General features: G+C 34.7%; 1 protein-coding gene across 3 annotated transcripts in view; it reads left to right on the top strand.

Moving 5' to 3' along the window:
• GABRG1 (gamma-aminobutyric acid type A receptor subunit gamma1) overlaps window positions 1–23,293 on the top strand; it is a 73,597-nt gene that overhangs the window by 12,280 nt on the left and 38,024 nt on the right. For 2 of the 3 annotated variants that reach the window (XM_082728498.1, XM_082728499.1), the window contains exons 2-3: window positions 2,644–2,792; window positions 16,795–16,862. In XM_082728498.1, coding sequence (XP_082584624.1) covers window positions 2,644–2,792; window positions 16,795–16,862 — 217 coding nt within the window. Of the gene's footprint in view, window positions 1–2,643; window positions 2,793–11,990; window positions 11,996–16,792; window positions 16,863–23,293 lie in introns of those variants that run through there. The other variant, XM_082728500.1, reaches the window with a different exon arrangement.

The following is a 23,293-nucleotide window of genomic DNA, read 5'->3' on the forward strand; positions in this document are numbered from 1 at the left end:
GTGCTTTCGTTTATGAATGAATGCATGTATGTGTATGTATGTATTTTATTATAGGAAATAAATTATTTTAAATAAATCATATAACTATATTTCTATACTATATATTTTTTAAAGTTAAATATGGCAGGACAATTAATGTAAATAAGCTCTTCATTAAAAACCTGTTAACTTAATGTACCATAAGTGTTCACACATGAATTTAGGTTGTGTACTGTGGTAGTACACTACCCTCGAATCTCAGCAGCTTATGACCCTGAGTGCTGATTTCTCATTCAGGCTACATGTCCCTTGTGGGTCAACTGTGGCTCTGTCCATGTTGTCTTCACTCTGGGAGTGAAGTAATGGTGAAATCTTTATGTAGGCTGCTTTTTTGGCAGAAGCACAAGAATGATATGGTGAACTGTGCACTGCCATTAAACCTTCTGATTAGTAGTGATGCATGTCACACATACTCATTAGCCAAAGCAAATCACAGGGCCACACCTGAGTTCAACAGAACAGGGAAATATAATCCTCCACAGCAAGGAAGGAACATTTCAGGTCACATGACCAAGTCAGAAGTCAGTGGAGTGAAAAGTATAATTCTCTGACAAGAAGGAGAGAAGAAATATTGAGAATAATAGCCCACCCCACTATCTGCTGATAATAACTATCCATAGAATTCTATGGAGAAAAATGAGGTAGCAAATACTTTAAGGTAAAGATGTAATTTATAATATTAATTTGTACTCCTTAAGGATAAAAGTGTGGATTTGCAATATATGTATATACCAAATCGTTCTGCTGTAAATCTTAAATTTATAGTATAATATATGTCAATTATATCTCAATAAAACTGGACATTTTTTTAAAAGATTTATTTACTTAGAGAGAGAGAGAGAGAGAGCATGCATGCGGGTAGAGGTAGGGGCAGAAGGAGAGGAAGAGAACTAGAGGGTATCATGCTTAGCGAAATAAGTCAAGCGGAGAAAGACAACTATCATAAGATCTCTCTGATACGAGGAAGTGGAGATGCAATATGGGGGGTTGGGGGTCGGAGAATAATAAATGAAACAAGATGGGATTGGGAGGGAGACAAACCATAAGTGACTCTTAATCTCACAAAACAAACTGAGAGTTGCTGGGGGGAGGGGGGTTGGGAGAAGGGGGGGTGAGGTTATGGACATTGGGGAGGGTATGTGCTATGGTGAGTGCTGTGAAGTGTGTAAACCTGGTGATTCACATACTTGTACCCCTGGGGATAAAAATATATTATATGTTTATAAAAAATAAAAAAATTTAAAATTAAAAAAAAAAAGATACTCCCCTCTAAGCTGGGAGCTTGAAGCAGCACTCAATTTCAGGACTCTGAGATCATGACCTGAGCTAAAATCAAGAGTGGGCCACTTAACTGATTGAGCCAGCCAGGCACCCCTGGGGGAGGGGGTGGAATTTAAGAAGGTTAAAGACAGTGAGCGCTGCATTAGCTAAGATGTTTTATGTGCAAAGCAGAAGAAATCTAAAAGGATACTGTAGAAAAATCAACTCAAGATATTACATCAAATTTGCATGTTTATTGCTAGAGGGAAGCTTATCTCTGAAACATATACAAATAACTCATATATTTTGGATTGACCTGACTTCACTAATGTAAGTGTTTAGTCTTTGGACCCCTTTTCACTGGGGGACTGAGATGTACTAGAGTAGGTGTTCAGTCTAAGATGATCATACTCATTTGAAGATGGCATTCTTTATGAGGAATAAAGAGAAGAGTAGTTTGCTTTACTTTTGATGAATTGTAGATGAACATCTCTATTGCTGCATTTTCTACCACAGTGCAGAGTTAAGCTGAATCCATATGCTTGTTAAATACAACGGTATAGTGAGAAGCCTTGACTGGAGAGTTAGGACTCGATTCTCAGCTTTGCTAATAAGTGAGTTTGTGAATGGCTAGTTCTCTACTCTCTTCAGTTTTCTCATTTATAAAATAAAGGCAATGGCATTACTTGATTTCTGAAGTCTCACTTCTAGTCATAAAACTTGATAGTCATGCCCCTCTCCATAAAATGTGGCAGGTCAGTCACCCATTCATGATTTGATGACAAGACAATCTCTGACAAATTCTTGGAATGTGATACCTGGGTTCGTCTGAATTGAAGGGAAGAATCATAGATGTGTTCAATACTTTTTCCTTTATTCTTCTTTTTTACACATGCATTTTTAAATATCTCACCAGTTATTACAAATTTTCTTGTATTTATTTACCTTTTATTTTTGTATTTTTGGGTATGGTGGTTTAGAGTCACTATATACAGTTATACAGAGTGTGTACTATACAAATCTATGACTGCCATTCACATTTTCAGTGCCTAATCTCTACCGCCTTTAAAAACAGCTGCGGTGGCCAAGATTTAATTTATTATTTCAATATTATGTGTTTCATTTCTTGTATTGAATTCTTAATTTTTGAGTATTATTATTATAATAGTATGGTTCATAGGAGGAAAGCATTAGCCTTACTGAATGTTATATACTATTAATGCTTGTTCCCATCTTACTATTTCCTAACAGAATTATAGGAATTATGATTATCTAATACTGTGTTTTTCAGTACAGAATTTGGTTGAACTTTTTATCACTCAATTTTTTTTTTTAATTATTTAGTGTTGATAAAGTGGATGACGAAGATGATGAGGATTTAACAGTGAACAAAACCTGGGTCTTGGCACCAAGGATTCATGAAGGAGATATAACACAAATTCTCAACTCATTGCTTCAAGGCTATGACAATAAACTTCGCCCAGATATAGGAGGTAAGTTTGAGTTATGTTGGGATTTTGCTGACCTTATTTTGGTGGAAACCTACTTTACTGATGTTATTTTAATCATACAGTTCATATTCCTTGAGTATCTGATGTATGTCAGAGACTGCTAGGTTTGATAATTATTTAATTGGCACTGTTGAGAAATTCTGTCTGATGTGGGAAGAAAGGCATACAAATATTTCTGAAGTTATTATTTTACAACTGCTACAATAAAGGGTACACCAGCCAAGTTTTGATAAAACTGCCTGAAAAGCTGAGTGGTATTTCATAAAAAAGAATATTTAAAAGGTAAGTTGTGTTCGAATTTTGTACAAATGCAGCACTGTCTTAATTAATTATAAACCTATAATAGTGTAGGTAATCCTACTTTTTTTTCTTAGTCATTTGCATTTATGTATAAGTTTTATAATAATTAACTTCTAAGTCCCCCTAATGACATTAAAAAAAAAAACTCAAATTATAAACCAGCCGACATTTTCATTGGGAATGCATTAAATCTATGGTCAATATGGGGAAATTGAAATCATTACCATATTGAATTTTTATTATACTAAATTAATATTCAAATTTATCATACATTTCTTTATTTATGCATTTATTTTTATTGTTTCCTGTGAAGAAGTATTGAATATATTTTACTAGATTTAATTCTATATATTTGGAATTTGTGTTGCAAGGGTAAATAGATTTTTTAAATTTTATTTTCTAATTTTATATTAGCAGTATATAGAAAAGTTATTTTGCATATTTATTTTGTCTACAGGAAACTTGTGAAATTTCTTTCTCACTTTTAATTGTTTATTGTTATATTCTGCTAGATTTTCTACAAAGATAATAACTTATAAATGACTACATTGCAAATAGTGTGTCTCTTTGTAAATAATAAATATTTTATTTTATTTCCAAAATTATACTCTTTTCATGTCATGTTGCATTGGCTAAGACTGGAGTAAATTTGAATAGCTTTGGGTTTTCCTGATATCAGGGAGAGCAATTCATATTTTACTATTAGGTATGATTGCTATAGGCTTTTTTTTTTAAGACAATCTTTGTAAATCCTTCTCTTCTTATTTTGCTGGAGTTCTTTTTTCCTTCTTAATGTTTCAAATAATTTCTGTAAATCTATTGAAATAATCATATCAATTATATATTGCCCCGTATTCTACTTACCATTTGTTCTGTAAGTAACTGTCTGATTTTTAAACCTCAAACCAAATTTTCATTTCCGTAACAAATGGCATTTGGTTGTGATACAGTAACCTTAAAATATATCACTAGTTTCAGTTTGATAATGTTTTGTTTTGGAATTTTACATCTATGTTGATGAAGGACATTAGAGATTTATTTAACTTCCTATAATATGTTTTTCAGTGTTGGAACCAAGATCATGCTAACTTCTACAAATCAATTGTTTTCCCTCACTTTTCATCTTTGAAAGAGTTTGTGTAAAATGGATGCTATTTCTTCCTTAAATATTTAGAGAATTATATGAAGTTATGCTGGCCTAGAGTTTAATTTGGGGAAGAATTTTTAACAATTTAATTAGTTTAATAATTTTGTAAACAACCTCTTAAGGAATAAAAGTTTTCAAATTTGCTAGTTTTAAATTGCTTCATAATAACTTTTGTGATTTTTTGTTTTTAGTATCTGAGCATCTGAGCTTTTTACCTCTTTATCATTTCTGATATTAGTAATCTGTTCTTTCATTTATGAGTTAATCTTGAAAGACTTTCTCAATTCTATTAGTGTTATCATAAAATCAAAATTTGGCTTTGTCAATTTTTTCTGTTGAAAAACTTTCTTCTTTTTTTAAAGATTTATTTGAGAGAGAGAGAAAAATAAAGTGAGCACATGCATGGGAGCAGGGTAGAGGAAGGGAGAGAGAGAATCCACTAGGAAACTACTCAGTGTGGGAGCCCAGCAGGGACGCACCTGAGTGGAAACCATGAGTTGGCCCCTTAACCGACTGAGCTGCCTGAGGGCCCTGAAAAATCTTCTTAAATTTCATTGTTTTACAACATTTGGTTTATTATGCTAATCTAATTTCCTCATATGCAATGGGCTGTTTTCTTAGATTGTTTTAATTATTTAATTTTAAAGTTTAACACTTAGCCTTAATAAAATGGTATCCATACATGGAATTTCCACAAACCCTTTAACCATAATGTTAACATTTTATATAACCATAGAAATCCTAAACTAAATCAAGAAAATAATATCCAGAATACCATTAACTACTCTAGAAACATTATTCAAAATATGGCAGGTGCCTCATTAATGTCTTCTTATCTGTTTCAGAATTTCAACAAAGATCACACAATGTATTTTGTTCTCATGTCTTTTTATTTTCCTCCAATCTGATATAATTTCTATTTTCCTGTATGTTTCATAAACTTGATAACTTTAAAGAGTACTGGCCAGTGGAATGTCTGTCAGTTTGTTTGGTATTTTCATTACTCTGTTGAGTTGATACATTTTTGCTAAGGATAACAAGAACTGATTGTGTGCCCTTTCAGTGTGTTGTATTAGGAGGTATGTGATGTTAACATATCTTATTACTGGTGGTATTAATTTTAACACTTGGTTAGTGTGGTTTCATGTAGGTTTCTCTACTGTAAAGTTATTATTTTTCCCCTTCTAGATTAATACATATGTTATGAGGAGATATAGTCAGGAGCATGGTCAACTATGTAAAAGTTTCTCAGCCCATGTTTGTCCATTAAGCTAGTATCCATCAATGATTATTATCTGTAACAGTATTTATTACTGTGTTGTTTGCCTAGTGGTGACTCATCATCACTCCTTCTGTGCATAATATTTGTAAGTGTACTATAAAGAAGAGCTGTGTTTATCCTCCATTTATTGATCTATTCATTTATACTCAGTATAGACTTACATATATGTTTTACTTTATAGCTTATAACCCATTACTATCATTATTATGTTGCTCAAAATAAATTTGGCACTGAAACTTCCAATAGTTTGGCTTCTGTGTCCCTTCATATGTCTCCATCATTTTCTGATCACATCCTTACTTTTTTTTTTTAAAGATTTTATTTATTTATTTGACAGACAGAGGTCACCAGTAGGCAGAGAGGCAGGCAGAGAGAGAGGGAAGCAGGCTCCCTGCCGAGCAGAGAGCCCTATGCGGGGCTCGGTCCCAGGACCCTGGGATCACGACCTGAGCTGAAGGCAGCGGCTTTAACTCACTGAGCCACCCAGGCGCCCCACATCCTTACTTTTTAGTTCATAAGATATTCCTGGCTCATCTTGATCCAAGCAGTGAGATTCACCATTTCTCCAAGGTATTGAGAAATCAAGATCAGGGCAGTAGGTATATTCATTAATACTGGGTGTTAGTGCTTCTTAAGCATTTCAAGTGAGGAGAAGTAGAAAATATATGTTCTACAAACACATTCACAATGATCTATATTTCTATCTCTATCCCTTTTTACATGTATTGTAAGCCATGAGTTCATACTGAAAGCTCTGCTTCCGAACTAAACACCATGGGATTCATTCTACTGTTTTCTATTTCCTTATTTGTAATTCCTTTTATCAACAGTGAGACACCTGGCTCTGATTTATCCAAAGTATATTTTCTTATTTTTTTCAATTCCAGTAAATATAAAATGGAGTTCTAAAATTTTAACATGCCATTTGACAATGAAATAAATTAACTGGAATAAAATACTCAAGTACAATTATTTTCATCTTCAGTTTTACAGAATATAATTAAAATATTGTTCAACCAACTTAAGTTCTTATCTTTCTTATTTCCTTCAATGGTTATTTTATTCATTTTTAATACAGTTTGGCTCAAGTATCACTGGTTATATTCCACTTTGAGAAGAATTCATCCATGTCTACTTTTAGTACTTGCATGATTTTATTTGTTTATATTTAATTCCCTAATCCATTTGGAGTTATTCTATGGTATGAAGTATGAATCTAATTTTTATCTTTACCAAGTGGCTTTTCTGTTTGCTAAGCATCATTTATGAATGAAATCAATTTTTGCTTTTGTTATTTGAGACACCCACTTTCTCATATATTACATTTTCTTGTGAACTTTGGTTATTCCTGATCTTTCTGTTCCATTCTCTCATCTGTTTTTCTATTTGTCACTGCACTATATGAATAATAGAGCTTAAACAGTACATTGAGGCTAAAACATTTTGTATTAATGTCTTGTAAGACTAGTTCCACCTCGTGGTTTCATGTTGTTTTGTTTTTTCCTTTCAGTTTTTCTGTTTTGTTGTTGTTGTTTCTTTGTTTTGTTTGCTTCTTTTTGGAGTTTTGGGGTTTTCTTGGAGAGGGAGAGAGAGAGTGGGAGGAGCAGAGAGAGGGAGAGAAAGAATCTTAAGCAGGCTTGACACCCACGGCTGAGCCCCACATGGGGCACCATCTCACAACCCTGAGATGATCACCTGAGCCAAAATCAAGAGTCAGATGCTTAACTGACTGAGCCACCCAGGAACCCTAATTTTACATTTTTTCATAAAATATATGACTTTATTAATAATAAATTTAACTTCATGAAAAAACCCACAAAACTGGGACGTCTGGGTGGCTCAGTTGGTTAAGCAGCTGCCTTCAGCTCAGGTCATGATCCCAGCGTCCTGGGATCGAGTCCCACATCAGGGTCCTTGCTCAGCAGGGAGCCTGCTTCTCCCTCTGCCTCTGCCTGCCATTCTGTCTGCCTGTGCTCACTCTCTACCCCTCTCTCTCTCTCTGATAAATAAATAAAATCTTAAAAAAAAAAACCCACAAAACTTGTTTGTGTGTTTATTGGGATTGTGTTAAATTTGTAAATTAACTATGGGAGAATCAGAATCTTCATAACATTGTTCATCGAAATTGGGAACATGTCTTTGCAATTCTTCATACTTATTTTGTATCTTTCAGGAATATCTTAAAGATTTACTCATACAGATTTTTCACATTTTTATAATTGAGTCCTAAGTATTTAATTTTTTCCTTTCTATAAAGGGTAGTTTCTCAACTATGTCCTCTACTGGTTATTAGTTTTGTGTATCAATCTTATTGATTTATGAATGCTTATTCTATACCTTACTGCCCTCCTGCTTACTGACCTTTTATGATTTAAGCATTATCTGACTTTTTGAAATATGCTATCAAGATAATAGATAGATAATTTTTTTCTTTATTCATATGCAACTAATTGATGTCTCTTATCTAATAGCATTTATTAATATCTCTAATATAATATTGAGTAATGGTGGAGATTGTAACTTTACCTTTTTCTAGATCTTAATGAAAATGACTAATGTTTTGTCCTACAAAGATTTACATTAAGAAATCTTCCCTCAACTTTCTTGATTTTGTTTTTATATTTTTAATTTTTATTTATTCTTTTTTTGAGTAAAATATTTTTAAAAATATATTTTTTATTTATTTGAGAGAGAGAGAGAACACACAAGCAGAGGGAGCAGCAGGGGCAAAAGGAGAAGCAGACTTCCCACTGAGCAGGCAGCCTGATGCCTGGCTTGATCCCAGATCCTGAGATCGTGATCAAGCCTAAGGCAGCCACTTAATCAACTTAGCCACCCGGGTGCCCCTTGATTTTGTTTTTAAATCAGGAAATTGGTATTAAAATTTGTCAAAGGCATTTTTAGCATTTCTGAAAATAATTATGATTTTTTTCCTTCTTACATCTATCAATATGGTATATTATATTAATTGAAACAATTTGCATCCTGTAGTATATACTTAATGAGGTGTTGTATTTTGTTTGCTAATGTACTATTTAGTATTTTGCATTGGTATTCATGAATGATATTCATGTTTCATTTTTGTATTTGAGTACTCTCTTCACCTTTCTTAGATATTTTTTTTTTCAAAGATTTTATTTATTTATCAGAGAGAGAGATGGGGAGAGAGCGAGCACAGGCAGACAGAATGGCAGGCAGAGGCAGAGGGAGAAGCAGGCTCCCTGCCGAGCAAGGAGCCCGATGTGGGACTCGATCCCAGGACGCTGGGATCATGACCTGAGCCGAAGGCAGCTGCTTAACCAACTGAGCCACCCAGGCGTCCCTCTTAGATATTCTTTTAATAATTGTTTCATGATAGGGAGTTTTCATTTATTCTTAAAGGTCTAGCAATTTATTTAACTTTATTGACAGCTGGTCTTTGGAGATTTGAAAGAATTCCATTGTAAAATCATCCAGGTCTCTTGGATTTTTTTTTGGAAATAATCGACTTGTTTTCCTATGGAAATTGTTCTTTTTATACTTTATCCTCTGTCAAGATGAATTGTGGTAATCTGTATTTCCTTAAGAAAAATGTCCCTTTTATCTATGTTTTCAAGTTTATTTGCAAAGCAGTCTTCGAAGTAGTCTCTTAGGATTTTAAAAAATTTCTTCTGCTTCAAACTTTACTTCTGCTTTTGTAATTTCTTTTTTTTTTTTAAGATTTTATTTATTTGTTTGACAGACAGAGATCACAAGTAGGCAGAGAGGCAGGCAGAGAAAGGAGGAAGCAGGCTCCCCACTGAGCAGAGCTCCATCCCAGGACTCTGGGATCATGACCTGAGCCAAAGGCAGAGGCTTTAACCCACTGAGCCACCCAGACGCCCCTACTTTTGTAATTTCTTTATATGTTGTATTATTAACCTTTTTTTTTTGCCAAGAAAATTAAAATAGTGTTTTCCTCTACTTTGTTAATGTCTCCCAAAGTCCAGAATCCCATTTCTTAATGAGTTCTACCATTTTTTTTTTATTAACTTCCTTGTAATTTCTATCTTGTCTTTATTATAACCTTCATTGTATTTTATTCTGTTTTGCTTCTTTCTTGTTTTTCTAGTTTTTGAGCTGGGAATTTAATGATTTCTTCTCATTCTAAATTTTTATCGTGTTCCTATCCATTTTTCTTGCTTCTTTTGTAGATTTTGCCTCATAAACGTAGCTGCTTTGTTATTTAGTTTAGAAATATCTTGGTTAATATCTTCATAATTACTTGTGGCTTTAACCATTAAAAAGGAGACCTTAATTGTCACATCTAAAGCTTTTTGACTTAAATTATGTGTCATTGGAAGTATCATTTCCTGCTGCTTCTTATTGTCTCTATTTGTCTGGTATTTTTTTGCCTTCCCCATTAATTTTTTGCCTTCATGAATCGCCTCATTTTAGCTGTGCTTCCTGTATGCACTATATCATTAGGTTTTGTTTTGTGAGATAAAATGAAAACATCTTTTTCTTTTCATGGAGAAATTAATTGCATTTCATTTGTGGATATGACTGATAGGTTTGTTCTCAACACTTCCATAATACTTTAGTTATATTTGCTCTGTTTTTGCTTGAGATATAGATTATTTGGATTTCATTTAATAATACTTTTAGTTTAGTATTTTGAAAGTTTTATGTTTTTGTTCTATATTTCCTTCATATTTTTAACTTTCCCAATGGCATTTGTCCCTGGTTGTTTTTTTTTTTTTTTTTTAACCTTTTGCTCTTTTGATTATCAGTTGTCATTGGTATCCCTTAAATCCCACCTACTGTGAACAGAACAGTGAGCTTTTTCTATTTTTTCCCTCTCCTTTGCTGTATTATTTTTAGTCAACATATTTTCTGCTTTACAGGAATTCTAACAGTTGTAAATTAGGTTCAGTCTCTTGTTTCAATCTTTGTTTTAGTATTTAATCTGCCTTGACATATGTCAAAATACTCACCATTGGTCTTTTTTCTGAAGTTTTTCCAGTCCTGTCTTAAACTAGTAGCTTTTCCAAAAAGTTTTTATGTCTCAAAAACTTTTTTCCATTGACTTGATGCTTGTAGGACAGATTGGCTACATATGGCTTGTGCTTTCCTTCACTGTTTTCCTTTTATCAGACTATTTCAAAGTTCTTTGCTTGCGTATCATTTTTGAGAAATCTGATGCCAATCCAATTCTTTTGCCCTCATAATTTATTTCATCTTTTCATTCCTGGAGGCCTTTTGAATATTTTTTTCAGTTGAATACTTACACTATACTCATAATACACTAATTATCTCAGAGTTGTTCTTTTTGAGTAACTTTTATTCTAGGTAACTGATGTGTCTTTTAAAAGTGCAATTTCTGGGGCGCCTGGGTGGCTCCGTGGGTTAAAGCCTCTGCTTTCGGCTCAGGTCATGATCTCAGGGTCCTGGGATCGAGCCCCGCCCGCATCGGGCTCTCTGCTCAGCGGGGAGCCTGCTTCCCCCTCTCTCTCCGCCTGCCTCTCTGCCTACTGCTGATCTCTATCTGTCAAATAAATAAATAAAATCTTTTAAAAAATAAATAAATATATAAATAAACAAATAAATAAATAAAAGTGCGATTTCTTTCTCTTTCCCTCTCTCCTTCTTTGTACCTCCTCCCTCCCTTCCTCCCTTCCTTCCTTCCTGTTCTTCCTTTCTTCCTTCCTTTCTTTCTTTTCTTCTTTCTTTTCCCTCCCTCTCCCTCTCTCCCCTCTCTCTCCCCCTCCTTCCCTCTCCCCTTCCTTCCTTCCTTTCTTCTCTCCACTCTAGTGTTGAATTTTGGTTCTCTTCCATGTGCTTTAGTTTTCTTTTGCGTGGGTTTCAGTTACATGTAAGCTAATCAATCAGAATCTGCCTCCCTCCTGTTTGCCACTTTTCCTCTGAGTTCTCTCTTTATCTCACTTACATTCTTTTGATTTTCCCGCTTGCTATTCTTTGTTTATTTTTTTAGTGTAATTATTCTTTTTTTGTTGTTGTTTTAGTTTGTTTTCCTAATTCTTTTTTTAAATTAATATAATGTATTATTTACTTCTGTGATTTATCAGTCTTACACAATTCACAGTACTCACCATAGCACAGAGTCTCCACAATGTCCATCATCCAGACACTTTATCCCAGCCCCCACCCCCCAGCAACTCTGTTTGTTTCCTGAGATTGAGAGTCTCTTATGATTTGTCTCGCTCCCCGGTCCCACCTTATTTCATTTTTTCCCCCTCTCTTCCGCCCATGACCCTCACCCTGCCTCTCAAATTCCTCATACCAGAGAGATCATATGATAGTCTTTCCATGATTGACTTATTTCACTTAGTATAATACCCTCCAGTTCCGTACACATCCTTGCAAATGGCAAGATTTCATTTTTAATGGCTGCGTAGTATTCTATTGTGTTTATTTAGATCCCATTGTTCCTTTCTAACTTTCTTTCTCACTCTCCCCTCCCCCACCAGATATAGGAGCAGGAGCAGGTGACTAAGTCTGCTACCTAAAGACAAGTTTAACTATAGAATGAGAGGCCCATCTTTATTTTTCTGAGAAGACATTTCCAAAAAAGAAAAATATATATATACTTAATCAAATATATGTATAAATTGCATTGTATTATATTAAAATAGATAATTAAATATATATATTAAAATTCTTTTATGTATGTGTATTGAATACTTGATAATGGTTATTGGCCACTGACTACGTGAAATATGGTTAGTATGTCTAAGAGAACACATTTTTACTTTAATTTCTATTTAAATTTAAGTAGACATATGTAACATGCATAGTAGCATGGTTAAGTAATAAATTACTTAACTGTTGAAGAGCTCTGTGGAGGCATTTTGTTTTCTATCCAGAATTTGTGTTAGTATGGTTTCAGGCTTTGTGTATTAGAACCTATTGGCTAAAGCATTATATTGCACTTAAGAACTTATATATCCATATGTACCTTTTTATCCATATGTATCCAAATATCTATGTGTCCATATGTAACCTGCAGAAGGAGATGGTGAGTATTAGTTGATATTTCCTTGTTAGCAAGGCCTGGGAAAAAGTATCTGGACCCAAAGTGGTATATTTGGGTTGAGAAAACTTGCTGTCTATTCTAGGGCAAGAAAAACATATTGGTATGGTTCTTTCAAAAACTGTGTGTTATAATGGTAATATAGGACTCAGTGGGACTATTTTTTTTTAATGCCTATTCTGTTACAATAGAAAAGACTGTTAAACTTACGTTCTAGAATTAGAGATTTTAATTGATCTGAGTTAATTTTTAATTACTCTTAATTAATTAATCTGAATTAATATACAAAAGTGACCCCAAACCTACATAATCTGCTAAAGATATCTTAGAGTAATTTGAATGTCACCTAAGAAAGCATGGTTAAACATAATTATGAAGAAAGTGTGTTTTTTTTTTTTTTAAGATTTTATTTATTTATTTGACAGAGAGAGATCACAAGTAGGCAGAGAGGCAGGCAGAGAGAGAGAGAGAGGAGGAAGCAGGCTCCCTGCTGACCAGAGAGCCCGATGCGGGACTCGGTCCCAGGACCCTGAGATCATGACCTGAGCCGAAGGCAGCGGCTTAACCCACTGAGCCACCCAGGCGCCCCGAAGAAAGTGTTTTTAAAATCTGTTTTATTTTGTATCTTCGGATTAAAAACTGATTACCTATTTCTACAGTTGGCTGTCTTCAATTTTGCCCTAGCTATGTGGATATTGAGTGTGGAAACTTCATTGATCTCACTGCTTTCTTTTTTTAAATTATTTTTTGATTCTTCTTACTGTTCTCTGCATTTTCTTTAAGTTGCTCATAATGTCCATTCTTTCTTATATTCACTACCTCCCACAGAGAGTTTATCTTATATTTTGTTGAGATACTTAAAGCAAAGTACTTAGAATCACAATGCAGAAAGAGACCTTGCAAAAAGAATCCAGTGTCCTCTCTACCTGCTTTCCATCTCTCAAAAATGTGATTTGTTATGGTAATACTTTTTTCCCATCATTGTTTATCACAAAAAAAGGAGATCTTTCATCTCCATATGCATTGAAGAATTAAACATAATCTCTGTCCTTATCCTAAAGATCATTAATGAACCTGGAATGACAATTTCTTTTAAGTGTCCTGTTTTTATTTTTGAATGAAATCTGATGTTTTCTTTTTAAAATATTATTAAAATCCTCCAATTGAACAAACTTTGTATTGAGAAAATTACAGAGCTAAGAAAATGTACTCACTCTACCAAGAAGCCTGTATTTAAATGATTTCAGCCACAAGTATTGTTCATAGGACGAATCAATAAAAGGTAATGAGTCATTATTAAGGAACAATGACAGTTTTCTGTTGTTTTTCTCTTTAGTATATATTTTGAAGCATACAATCTCTAGCTGGTGTTTTAAAATTAATCTGACCTATTTTAGTTTGCTTTCAGGCTTATTTGGGGCTGAAGTTTAAAGAACTAGATGAAATACCAGCAGTCCCAAGTTAAAAAATGGAGTACATAATAATTAAGGACATATTTATAGTTTACAAATATATATTTATTAAGTTATTTATTGAATATCTTCATCAACAGCGATGCTCTACATTGCACTCAGTAATGTGATTTTTCTTTTATCCTATCCTATCCTATCCTATCCTATCCTATACCTATCTGTTACTCATGAAATATTTCAATGTGGCTCAGCCCTAATGTAAGAGTTTATATTTCCCTAATGTTATATATTTGTCTCCTGGTTGGTTAAGGAAATATTGGTATTAGGAAACTAGGATAGATGACTCATATCTAAAACATTCTATACTATAAATGTGAAAAGTATGACCTACAAATAAAAAGGCCCCCAGGTATCATTTATTTATCTGCATAGACAGTATTCAATCCTTACTATCATGCAATAAAGAGGTGTTCAGTGTTTGTTGATTTATCAGATGAACAGAAAAAAATCTAATTAAATAAGTCTGGTATGTTACACTTAATTGCTTATAACTGGAAATAAATATACTTACAAATGGAACTAATACACCTATGTTTTTTTATTAATTAGCTTTCATAAAATCCATTCTATAAATCTAGCTAAAACTAGCATAATTATCTGATATTTATTGGCTTCAATTCACAATAAAAAATAAATGACAATTAAAGGAAGTCATCTCAGATGTCATCAGCTTACATTAAATTATAAAGCCTGCTATAAATCATATGACATACTTTTATTTAAGAAATCTAATTGTTGTCTAGCAGATTGAATTACATTGTCATGTACTGTGTAGGTCTAGAGACCTATACTTTTGCATACAAAAGCTATTTTTGACAAATCTTATTTACTTTTCTAGCTAAACAACATATATATATACCATCTAATAAAATCTTTACTCAAAGAAAACCAAACTATGCAAATATTTTAATGTTTTTCTAAGTGTAATTTGTTTTATAATTGCAAAAGGATATATATATAATATATTATATATTATAAAATTATATACTGTTTTTTCAAAATACCTCAAGTTCTCCATTGAATTCTTGCCAGCATGGGTAATCTGCCAGATTGGAATTTTCGAAGACAGGGGACTTGGGACTGAATAGAGACTCTGACAGGCAGGCTTAACTATGTGTTAGAGGGGGAAGTGTGTCCTTCCGGGTCAAACATGTGTCTGAGTTTTAAGAATGATAAATATTAGTCCAGAAATAAGAAATCAGATACAATTTATAAAGGAGAACTGAGTAAGTGTTACTAAACGTGCCCTTTATTATAGAAACTTTCAATCTACAAGGAGGCTTATATGCTTTTTTTTGTTTGCATCATCTCTAAATAAATCTCTTTTGAGATATGAATTTTTTTTCATAAAACGGTTTTCTTCTTCTTGTCAACATTGTGAACCCTTTGCACTGACACTTTAATAAGTATTTGCTACATTAATAAATGAACCCCTTATATTCTATTTGGTGGGACAGGGGAATAAAGCAAAATAATATATTTTCATATTTGAAAAATATTTTTACAAATATTTTAACAAATATTTTCAATATTTGTTAAAACAATAAACAAAAAAATCATCATCTAATATGGTGGTATTACAGGTATTCATAAATCGTGTCATTTGATAAACATTTAAAAGGCTGATCTGCACTACACATTTGACAGACTATAAACATACTGATATACAGTACATACCATTTAAGATGAACTGGGAAAACACAAATGGTTATATATACAACACAATAGATGAAATCCATAGAAATATCTATACAATATACTCTGTGAAATTTAAATAAAAATGCACCTAAGTTTGGAGCCAACATAAACCACCTAAAGGAATGTTGTTAACAGGGGAGAAAGAAGTAAGAACAAATATTTATGAAGCTCCTCGTAAGAATCAGAATCAGACATGAAGGTAAATGCTTTACAGACATTATCTCCTTTAATCCTCATAACCATGCTTTGAGTCCCATTGGTGCTAGAGCATGCTTATACTGGCTCACGATAGCTACTTATTAGATACTATCCCAACTCTGCATTCAGTGACTTCACATTTGTATCCTTAAACCAGCCATTGTGGGAATATTTACCCATGGGTATCAGCAAAAGCTACACATCAGGGCTTCCCCCGGATCCACTATGGAAGAAAGGTTGTTGAACAGTTACAAGCACACAACTGATAGGCATTAAGTTGAATGCATAATCCTTAGATACTAATATTCATTCAAATTCTAAAATCCTAGCATATTGCAGAGAGCAAATTACCTAGCAAATTATTAAATCAATTTCCTTAATTTTAATAAAGGGTTTAGATATTTATAACATTTTTATGTTGTATGCTAAAATGTTTTTAGGGATGCCTGTGTAACTCAATTGGCTACCATCCAACTCTTAATTTCAGCTCAGGTCATGATCTCATGGTCCTGGTATAGAGCCCCAAGTCAAGCTCCACACTTAGCATGGAGTCTGCTCGAAATTCTCCCTCTCCCTCTGCCTCTGCCCTTGCTCATGCTCATTTTTTCTCCCCCTAAAATTAAAAAAATAATAATCTTTAAAAAAATGTCTTTAGTTTAAAATGTTGACTTTTACATACATAATTGACTTGTGAACTGAAATGTTCAAAAGACATTTGTGTTTTTGTAATGGGTGATGTTTCTTCATTTCCTAACGAAGAATATTTTATTATTTAAATGGTAAATGTTATTTATGAAGATCTATTTAAAGCTAAGATTTACTTAACACAACCTCTGATCTTATTTTTTACTATTCTTTATGTTCTTATTTTGCAGTGAGGCCCACTGTAATTGAAACTGATGTTTATGTAAACAGCATTGGACCAGTGGATCCCATAAATATGGTGAGTGATGAGCATTAAAAATAATTGTCTGCCATGGAGTTCTTGAATATATACACCCAATAATAGAATGAATATATGACAAATTCTGATAACTTATCCTGAAAGAATTCAGGGCAACTCTGAAATGACTATATGCCAAGTTCAGGGACCAGGGCTAAAATATCCCTTATCTAGGAACATGTAGCCTTTTACTCCAGTGAGCTGTGTTTGTAGGAACTATGTTAAGGCATGAAAAATTATCACCTGATCCATCAAGAGGAGATCCCTGAAGAAATCTGGAAAGAGATAACTAGAAGGACTGTGGGGAAAATGGAGAAGGAAAAGGACTTACGGGAAGAGCCAGGGGCATGCACAAGATCATGTAGGAATGCAACAACCTGATAAGATCAGGGGAACTTCCAGTGATAACACGAACATAAATTACAAGTAAGGGAGACTGACAGAATGCTTATGGTCCTTATTAAGGAGGTTCGTCTTAGCCATAATAGGAAGTGTGGGTTTTATGAACTGTATCCCCTTAGATCAGAGAAATGATGAAAACTTTTCATCAGGAAGGTATCATAGGTGAATTTATATTTTTAACAGATCACACTTCTAACAGTGTAGAAGATAGACAAGACCATTAAGAGGTTAGAGACACCAGTTAAGTAATTGCTGTAGTCTGGGAAGTAGATCTTCTATTCTGAGGTAATCCCAAATTCATAGTCTGAGATACTAGACTTTAGGGCTTCAACATATGAATTTTAGAGGGATACTGTTCAGCCCCAAACACCATCCAAAGATAATTTTTAAAACTGATTTTCTCTCTTACCTCATTTATTCATTAGTACAACAGTGAAATCATCCCTTTCTTATAGGCCTTAAACTCTTTTTTATCTGAATAGCCATCATGCCTAACAACTGGCTGTGTGTGCTGATTCCTACAGTATTACTGTCAGCCACATTTTTTCTTTTACTTAATATGATGGTCACATGATTGTCATTAACTTTCACAGCTGCCTCATCAACTACTGTACTGATGGCATTTTGGCCACAGCACAACTGCCATCTTTGTCTCCTTGTTGCAAATGAATATGAATTGGCTGTGGAAATAAGTTGAATTTGAGAATCGGAACTGAGGAACTCTCAGGAGAAAGTTAGAGCTACAGCAAATATTTGTCAGAAATTAGCTGAGCCTCTTAGAGATGGGAACAACAGTCTTACAGTAAAGAAAGAGAAAAAGGAATAAATATCAGACCTTAAGGAACACATACATTTAAGGACCTGAAAGATGAATCTGAAGTGATAGAAGAATCAGCAACATTGTCAAGAAAATGGAGGTTAAACCGTGTCAAAGAAACCAAAGGAAAGGAAAGTTCCCATACATTTCTGAGTATTTGCTCTGCCGCAATTGAATTCCTAAACAAATTGCTGACTTCTGTAAAGATAAAGCATTCTATATAGCTGTGTATGTTAATTTAACATTATGCAAATGTGAGATTTTATAAAGGGATACATCACTAAAAATGCTAATTTTCTCCTTACGAGAATGTTAAAATGTTTAATTTCCAATTAACCAATGAAGAAGATAAACCCATTAGAGCTTATAGACATCTACATTTGCTGAATTGTATATGTGTAGTCTTGGGCTCTTGTCTTTAATTTAAATAAATTCATTTAAAAAACATGGTCATTAAAATAAAAAATAGGATTCAAGGCTGTATTAGTATTCCAGAGATTCTTTATCAAGAATGGCCACTGAGAAACTTCTGTGATAATCTTCCTGTATCAAAGTTTCATAGTATCAAAGACTTAGTTTTCCCAGTAGGCAAACTGCACACTTCTAACCTTGGCCAGTGATAGTTTTTTAAAAAGCTAATTAAATGAAATTGCTATTAAAACTAGTGATACTAAAGCACAAACAAGAAAAAAAGACATAGAATACTTGATAGTGTTTATTAAAAGAGAAACCTTGTCTTACTGGGGACAAATAAGGAGCAGTTTACGTAGAAGACTTTTAACTAAACAATGTAGGAAAATTAGAATTCAGCTTTCATAAAATGAACAAAATTACTTTGGATATGAGTATAATCAAGCAAGCAGATTTGAGTGTAATTAAGCAACCAAGAGGATAGGTTCCCCTCCCCTTAATAATTAATACAACTTAAGTTACTGGTAAGGAACAAAATTAAGGTATTAGCTTAATGGTTTATTTTCTAAATTAGCCAAAATTTGGCTTCAGGAAAGATAGTTATTTATTTTTAAGCCTGACTACATAAAAATAATTTCTTTTTAGATTACTGATAAGACCTAAAACAAGATTATTCTATAATAAGATATGCTTTTCTTTACTTTTTTTCAAGGTTAGATTAATGACTTCAGCCTTCATGTCACTATCAAAAAAAAAAGATATTCAATCATTGAACATTGAATAAATGTATAATTTAGTCAATAAATAGATTAATTCTATAGTTTACAATTTGAGAATTTAAATTCAAAATGAATAACAGATGCATTAATGAGGACTGAACAAGAATAAAGTAATTTTGGGTAAAGGCTGTTCAACTACATGTGCTTTAATTAAAACTCTGGGTTATGTATGAGGACTAAGTAATGTATAGAATTGTTGAATCACTGTATTATACACCTGAAACTAATATAACACTGTATCTTAACTATACTGGACTTTAAATTTTTTAAAAGATAATAGTAAAAAGCAATCTTAAATATAAACAGAAAAAATATACAATCAGAATTGAAGGCAAAAATAATTAATAGAGGTTATTCACCTGGAATTAAAATGTTTTTTAACCTTTTAACTTTGGGGGCTTTGGAGAAATTATGTGATTTTACTCTTTTGGGTAAGCATTTCAAGATAATAAAACAATTGCAGCTTACCCTCTGACTAGCTAAAACAGCATTCAAGGGGCATAGCAATTCTCTGAGTCAAGTCAAAATCAATAAGGAATCTTGGGAATCCAACATGAATTTATGGGTAACTAAGAAGGCTAAACACAAGGGGAATAAGGGGTACGTGGGTGGCTCACTTAAGAGTCTGATTTTGGCTCAGGTCATACTCTTGGGGTCCTGGGATCAAGCCCCACGTTAGGTCTCCTGCTAGGCGGGGTGTCTGCTTGTCCCTCTCCTTCTGCCCTCCCCCTTCCCCACCCCTCATGCTCACTCTCTCCGTTCCTCTGTCTTCTCTCCCCACCAAATAAATAAATAAATAAATAAATAAATAAATGCCTTATATATAAAAAATACATAAGGGAAATACGTACAGAAACAGCAATAGATGAAAATTCCTGGTATAACTTGGAGGAAAAGGCCAAGCAGGCTCTTCATGAGGAGGTAGAAATGGACCAGACAATTGGGTAGACACTCACCATGATCTCTCTGGAAAATACACTGACCATTGTCACTGTGGACCAGTCCCAGGTCTTCATCTTTGGCAGGTGCACGCCCTGGCAACTCTGGCTTTGGTCTGGCCCCCATGGTGAGTGATACAGACAAGAAGCCCTTCACTGCCATCCTGTATGGAGATGGGCCTGGATACAAGGTGGTAGGCTGTGAGCGAGACAATGTCTCCATGGTGGACTATGCTTACCGCAGTAACCAGGTGCAGTCCCCTGTGCGCTGCACCATGAGACCTATGACAGGGAGGACATGGCAGTCTTTACCAAGGGTCCCATGGCACACCTGCTGCATGCCATCCAAAGCAAAACTACATTTCCCCCTGATGGTTAAAATTGGCTTACATCCGTGCCAACCATGACCACTGTGCCTTAGCCAGTTTGGCAGGCAGGCCGTCCCCAGGACCCCTGTTCCTCCAGCTAGCCCTGTTCCCTTTGGGCACCCTTTTTTGAGCACCCATGGCCTGGGCACCCTCCAACCTATGACAGATGGCCAGCCTTCCTCTTTCAGCACTGCCCACCGCCTGGGAGCCCACACCTCAAGGGCCAGGTAGGTTGGGGTCTTCATAGCCTATATAGCTGCCAGAAAGAGGACCTAGGAAACCAAAGACTGGTGCCTGCCTCACTCCCTTCTGGAATCCTCCACTGGAGCCAGACCAGTTCCTGGTCTCCAGCCTCTGCTTCCTCCATCCGGCCACCTTTGGTCAACAAAGTAGTTTTCTCATGGGTAGGTGGACAACACAGACTGCAGAAATTTTCAAAGCATCTTATTTTTCCAGCAAACGTATTTTACAGACCTGGAGGACCTGGAGCTTCCATGGAACATTCTGGACCTCCTTTCCCCTCTGGAACCACCAGGCCCCACCAGACTCATGCCCTTACCTTCAGAAGAGACCAAGTCCTTCTCTACAGGATGGGGGTTTGCTCCCTCACTCATTCCAAGGTCTCCCAGGGCTCCCAGAAAGTGAACTCCTTGGACTGGGGATCCAACCCCGGGTAGCATGGCTGGGAAGAGCAGCCTAGGGAGGCAGACCCTTCCCAGCTCTCAATATGCATGCCCAGTCCTCTCTGAAATGACACTCCTGTTTGGAAGGGGAAAATTATTTTTCTCTTTTTGGTGTTGGTTAAAAGGTGACACAAAACACTTAAATAAAACTTTCCAACAAAACACAACACAACAACAACAACAACAACAAAAACCTTTCCGAATATTTCCGGCAATAAAAAATAAGGAAGAAAATTACAGGTATAATTTGGACATGGGCTTACTTATAGAAACTGGTACACCCTTATATGGTCCAATATAAGAGATTACTGATAGGAGCATTTGGAAATCATGGGCCCAGAGAGAGAGAGAAACTCAATGACCTGGATGGATCTAGAAGGTATTATGCTAAGCAAAGTAAGTTAGACAGAGAAAGGTAAATACTACATGATTTCACTCACATGTGGAATTTAAGAAATAAAACCAATGAGCAAAGGGGTGGGTGCAGAGAGAGAGAGAGAGAGAGAGAGAGAGAGAGAGAGAGAAGCAAACCAAGACACAGACTCTTAGCTATAGAGAACAAACAAACTGATGGTTATCAAAGAGGAGGGGGAGAGAAGATCGGTGAAACAGGTGATAGGCACCAGGTGTGTATGGAAATGAGTCACTCTGTTGTACATTTGAAACAAATATAGCACTGTATGTTAACTAGCTGGAATTCAATTAAAAACCTGAAAAAAGAATGACGTCCCAGGTCATGTCTGAAGAATTTACTTTGTATCATTCTAACTACCAGAGTGATACATCACATAGTCCCAGAGTACTGAGCTGAAGTTGAATAGATTCTTCCTGCTTTAAATCGCCATTGGTCTTGGGAACAGGGGCAGAGCAGAGGAATCAGGGCGCCAGTGATGAGGAGCACAACTTATAAAGTAGCTGGGACACCAGCTGGGCTGAATTGCAAAGTAACTATTGGCTGGAGATGAGTACAAGGTGTTTAGCAGGACACAAACCCTTAAGTAAACTAGACAAAAACCAGGACGCTTTCTTCATGGCTAATATAGGCATATTTAAAAATAATCCTCCCTTTCAGAGTCCTTTTACCAGAAAATGAAAATCCAGATATTCCCTATAAAAGAAAAACAAAATACTTAAAAAAAAAAAAAAAATATATATATATATATATATATATATATATATATATATATATGTATATATATTTGTCAGAGATAGAGAGGGGGAGAGAGAGAGAGTGAGCACAAGCAGGGGGAGGAGTAGACAGAAGGAGAACAGGCTCCCTGCTGAGCAAGGAGCCCAGAGTCCTGGGGCTTGAACCCTGGGTCTTGGGACCATGACTTGAGCTGAAGGCAGAGGCTTGACTAACCCTTCTGAGGTGTCCCAAAACAAAACACTCTTAAGTGAAAATATACGTAGAACTATAAAAGTCATGAATATGATTCATTATAGAATGGAAATAAAGGATTTCCCAGCCATCAAATTTCATTCCATTCATTTAAGTGGGTCGACCAAGTATCAAATGTGTGTGTGTGTGGAGGGGGTGATGTTGAGGGGGTATAGTTAATAATCTGTGTAAAAATGGCGAGGACTGGATTTTAAGTCTTTTTTTACTTTATCTTATCACTCTTTTTTGATAATAAACTCCCCAGACATATAACTAGTATTTAAATATTCTAGATATATTGAGAAAGCTGGTGCCCACACAGAGATTTTCCTTTAAAAATTTCTTACACTGCAAGGAACACATTTTTTCAGTATTTCATGCAATTGGCACTAATGTTCAACTGGTTTTTCTCCCCCACTGTCTGTCATTCTCTCTCTTTTTTGTCCCTGATGCTTCAGGATTCAAGGAGAAAATGCCTTGGGCATAGTTTCTACATGTCAAAGAAACCCTGTTTATTTCTTTTACTATATTAACAGGAATTAGTCACTCCTCACCAAGTATATTAAATTGAGGAATTATGAAACAGCAAAAGCATGGAAAATACATGTATATATACACTTTTGTATCTGGATAATTAATCTGTATATGCTAA

The sequence above is a fragment of the Mustela nivalis genome, assembly GCF_964662115.1.
Source record: "Mustela nivalis genome assembly, chromosome: 4".
Taxonomy (NCBI): Eukaryota; Metazoa; Chordata; class Mammalia; order Carnivora; family Mustelidae; genus Mustela; species Mustela nivalis.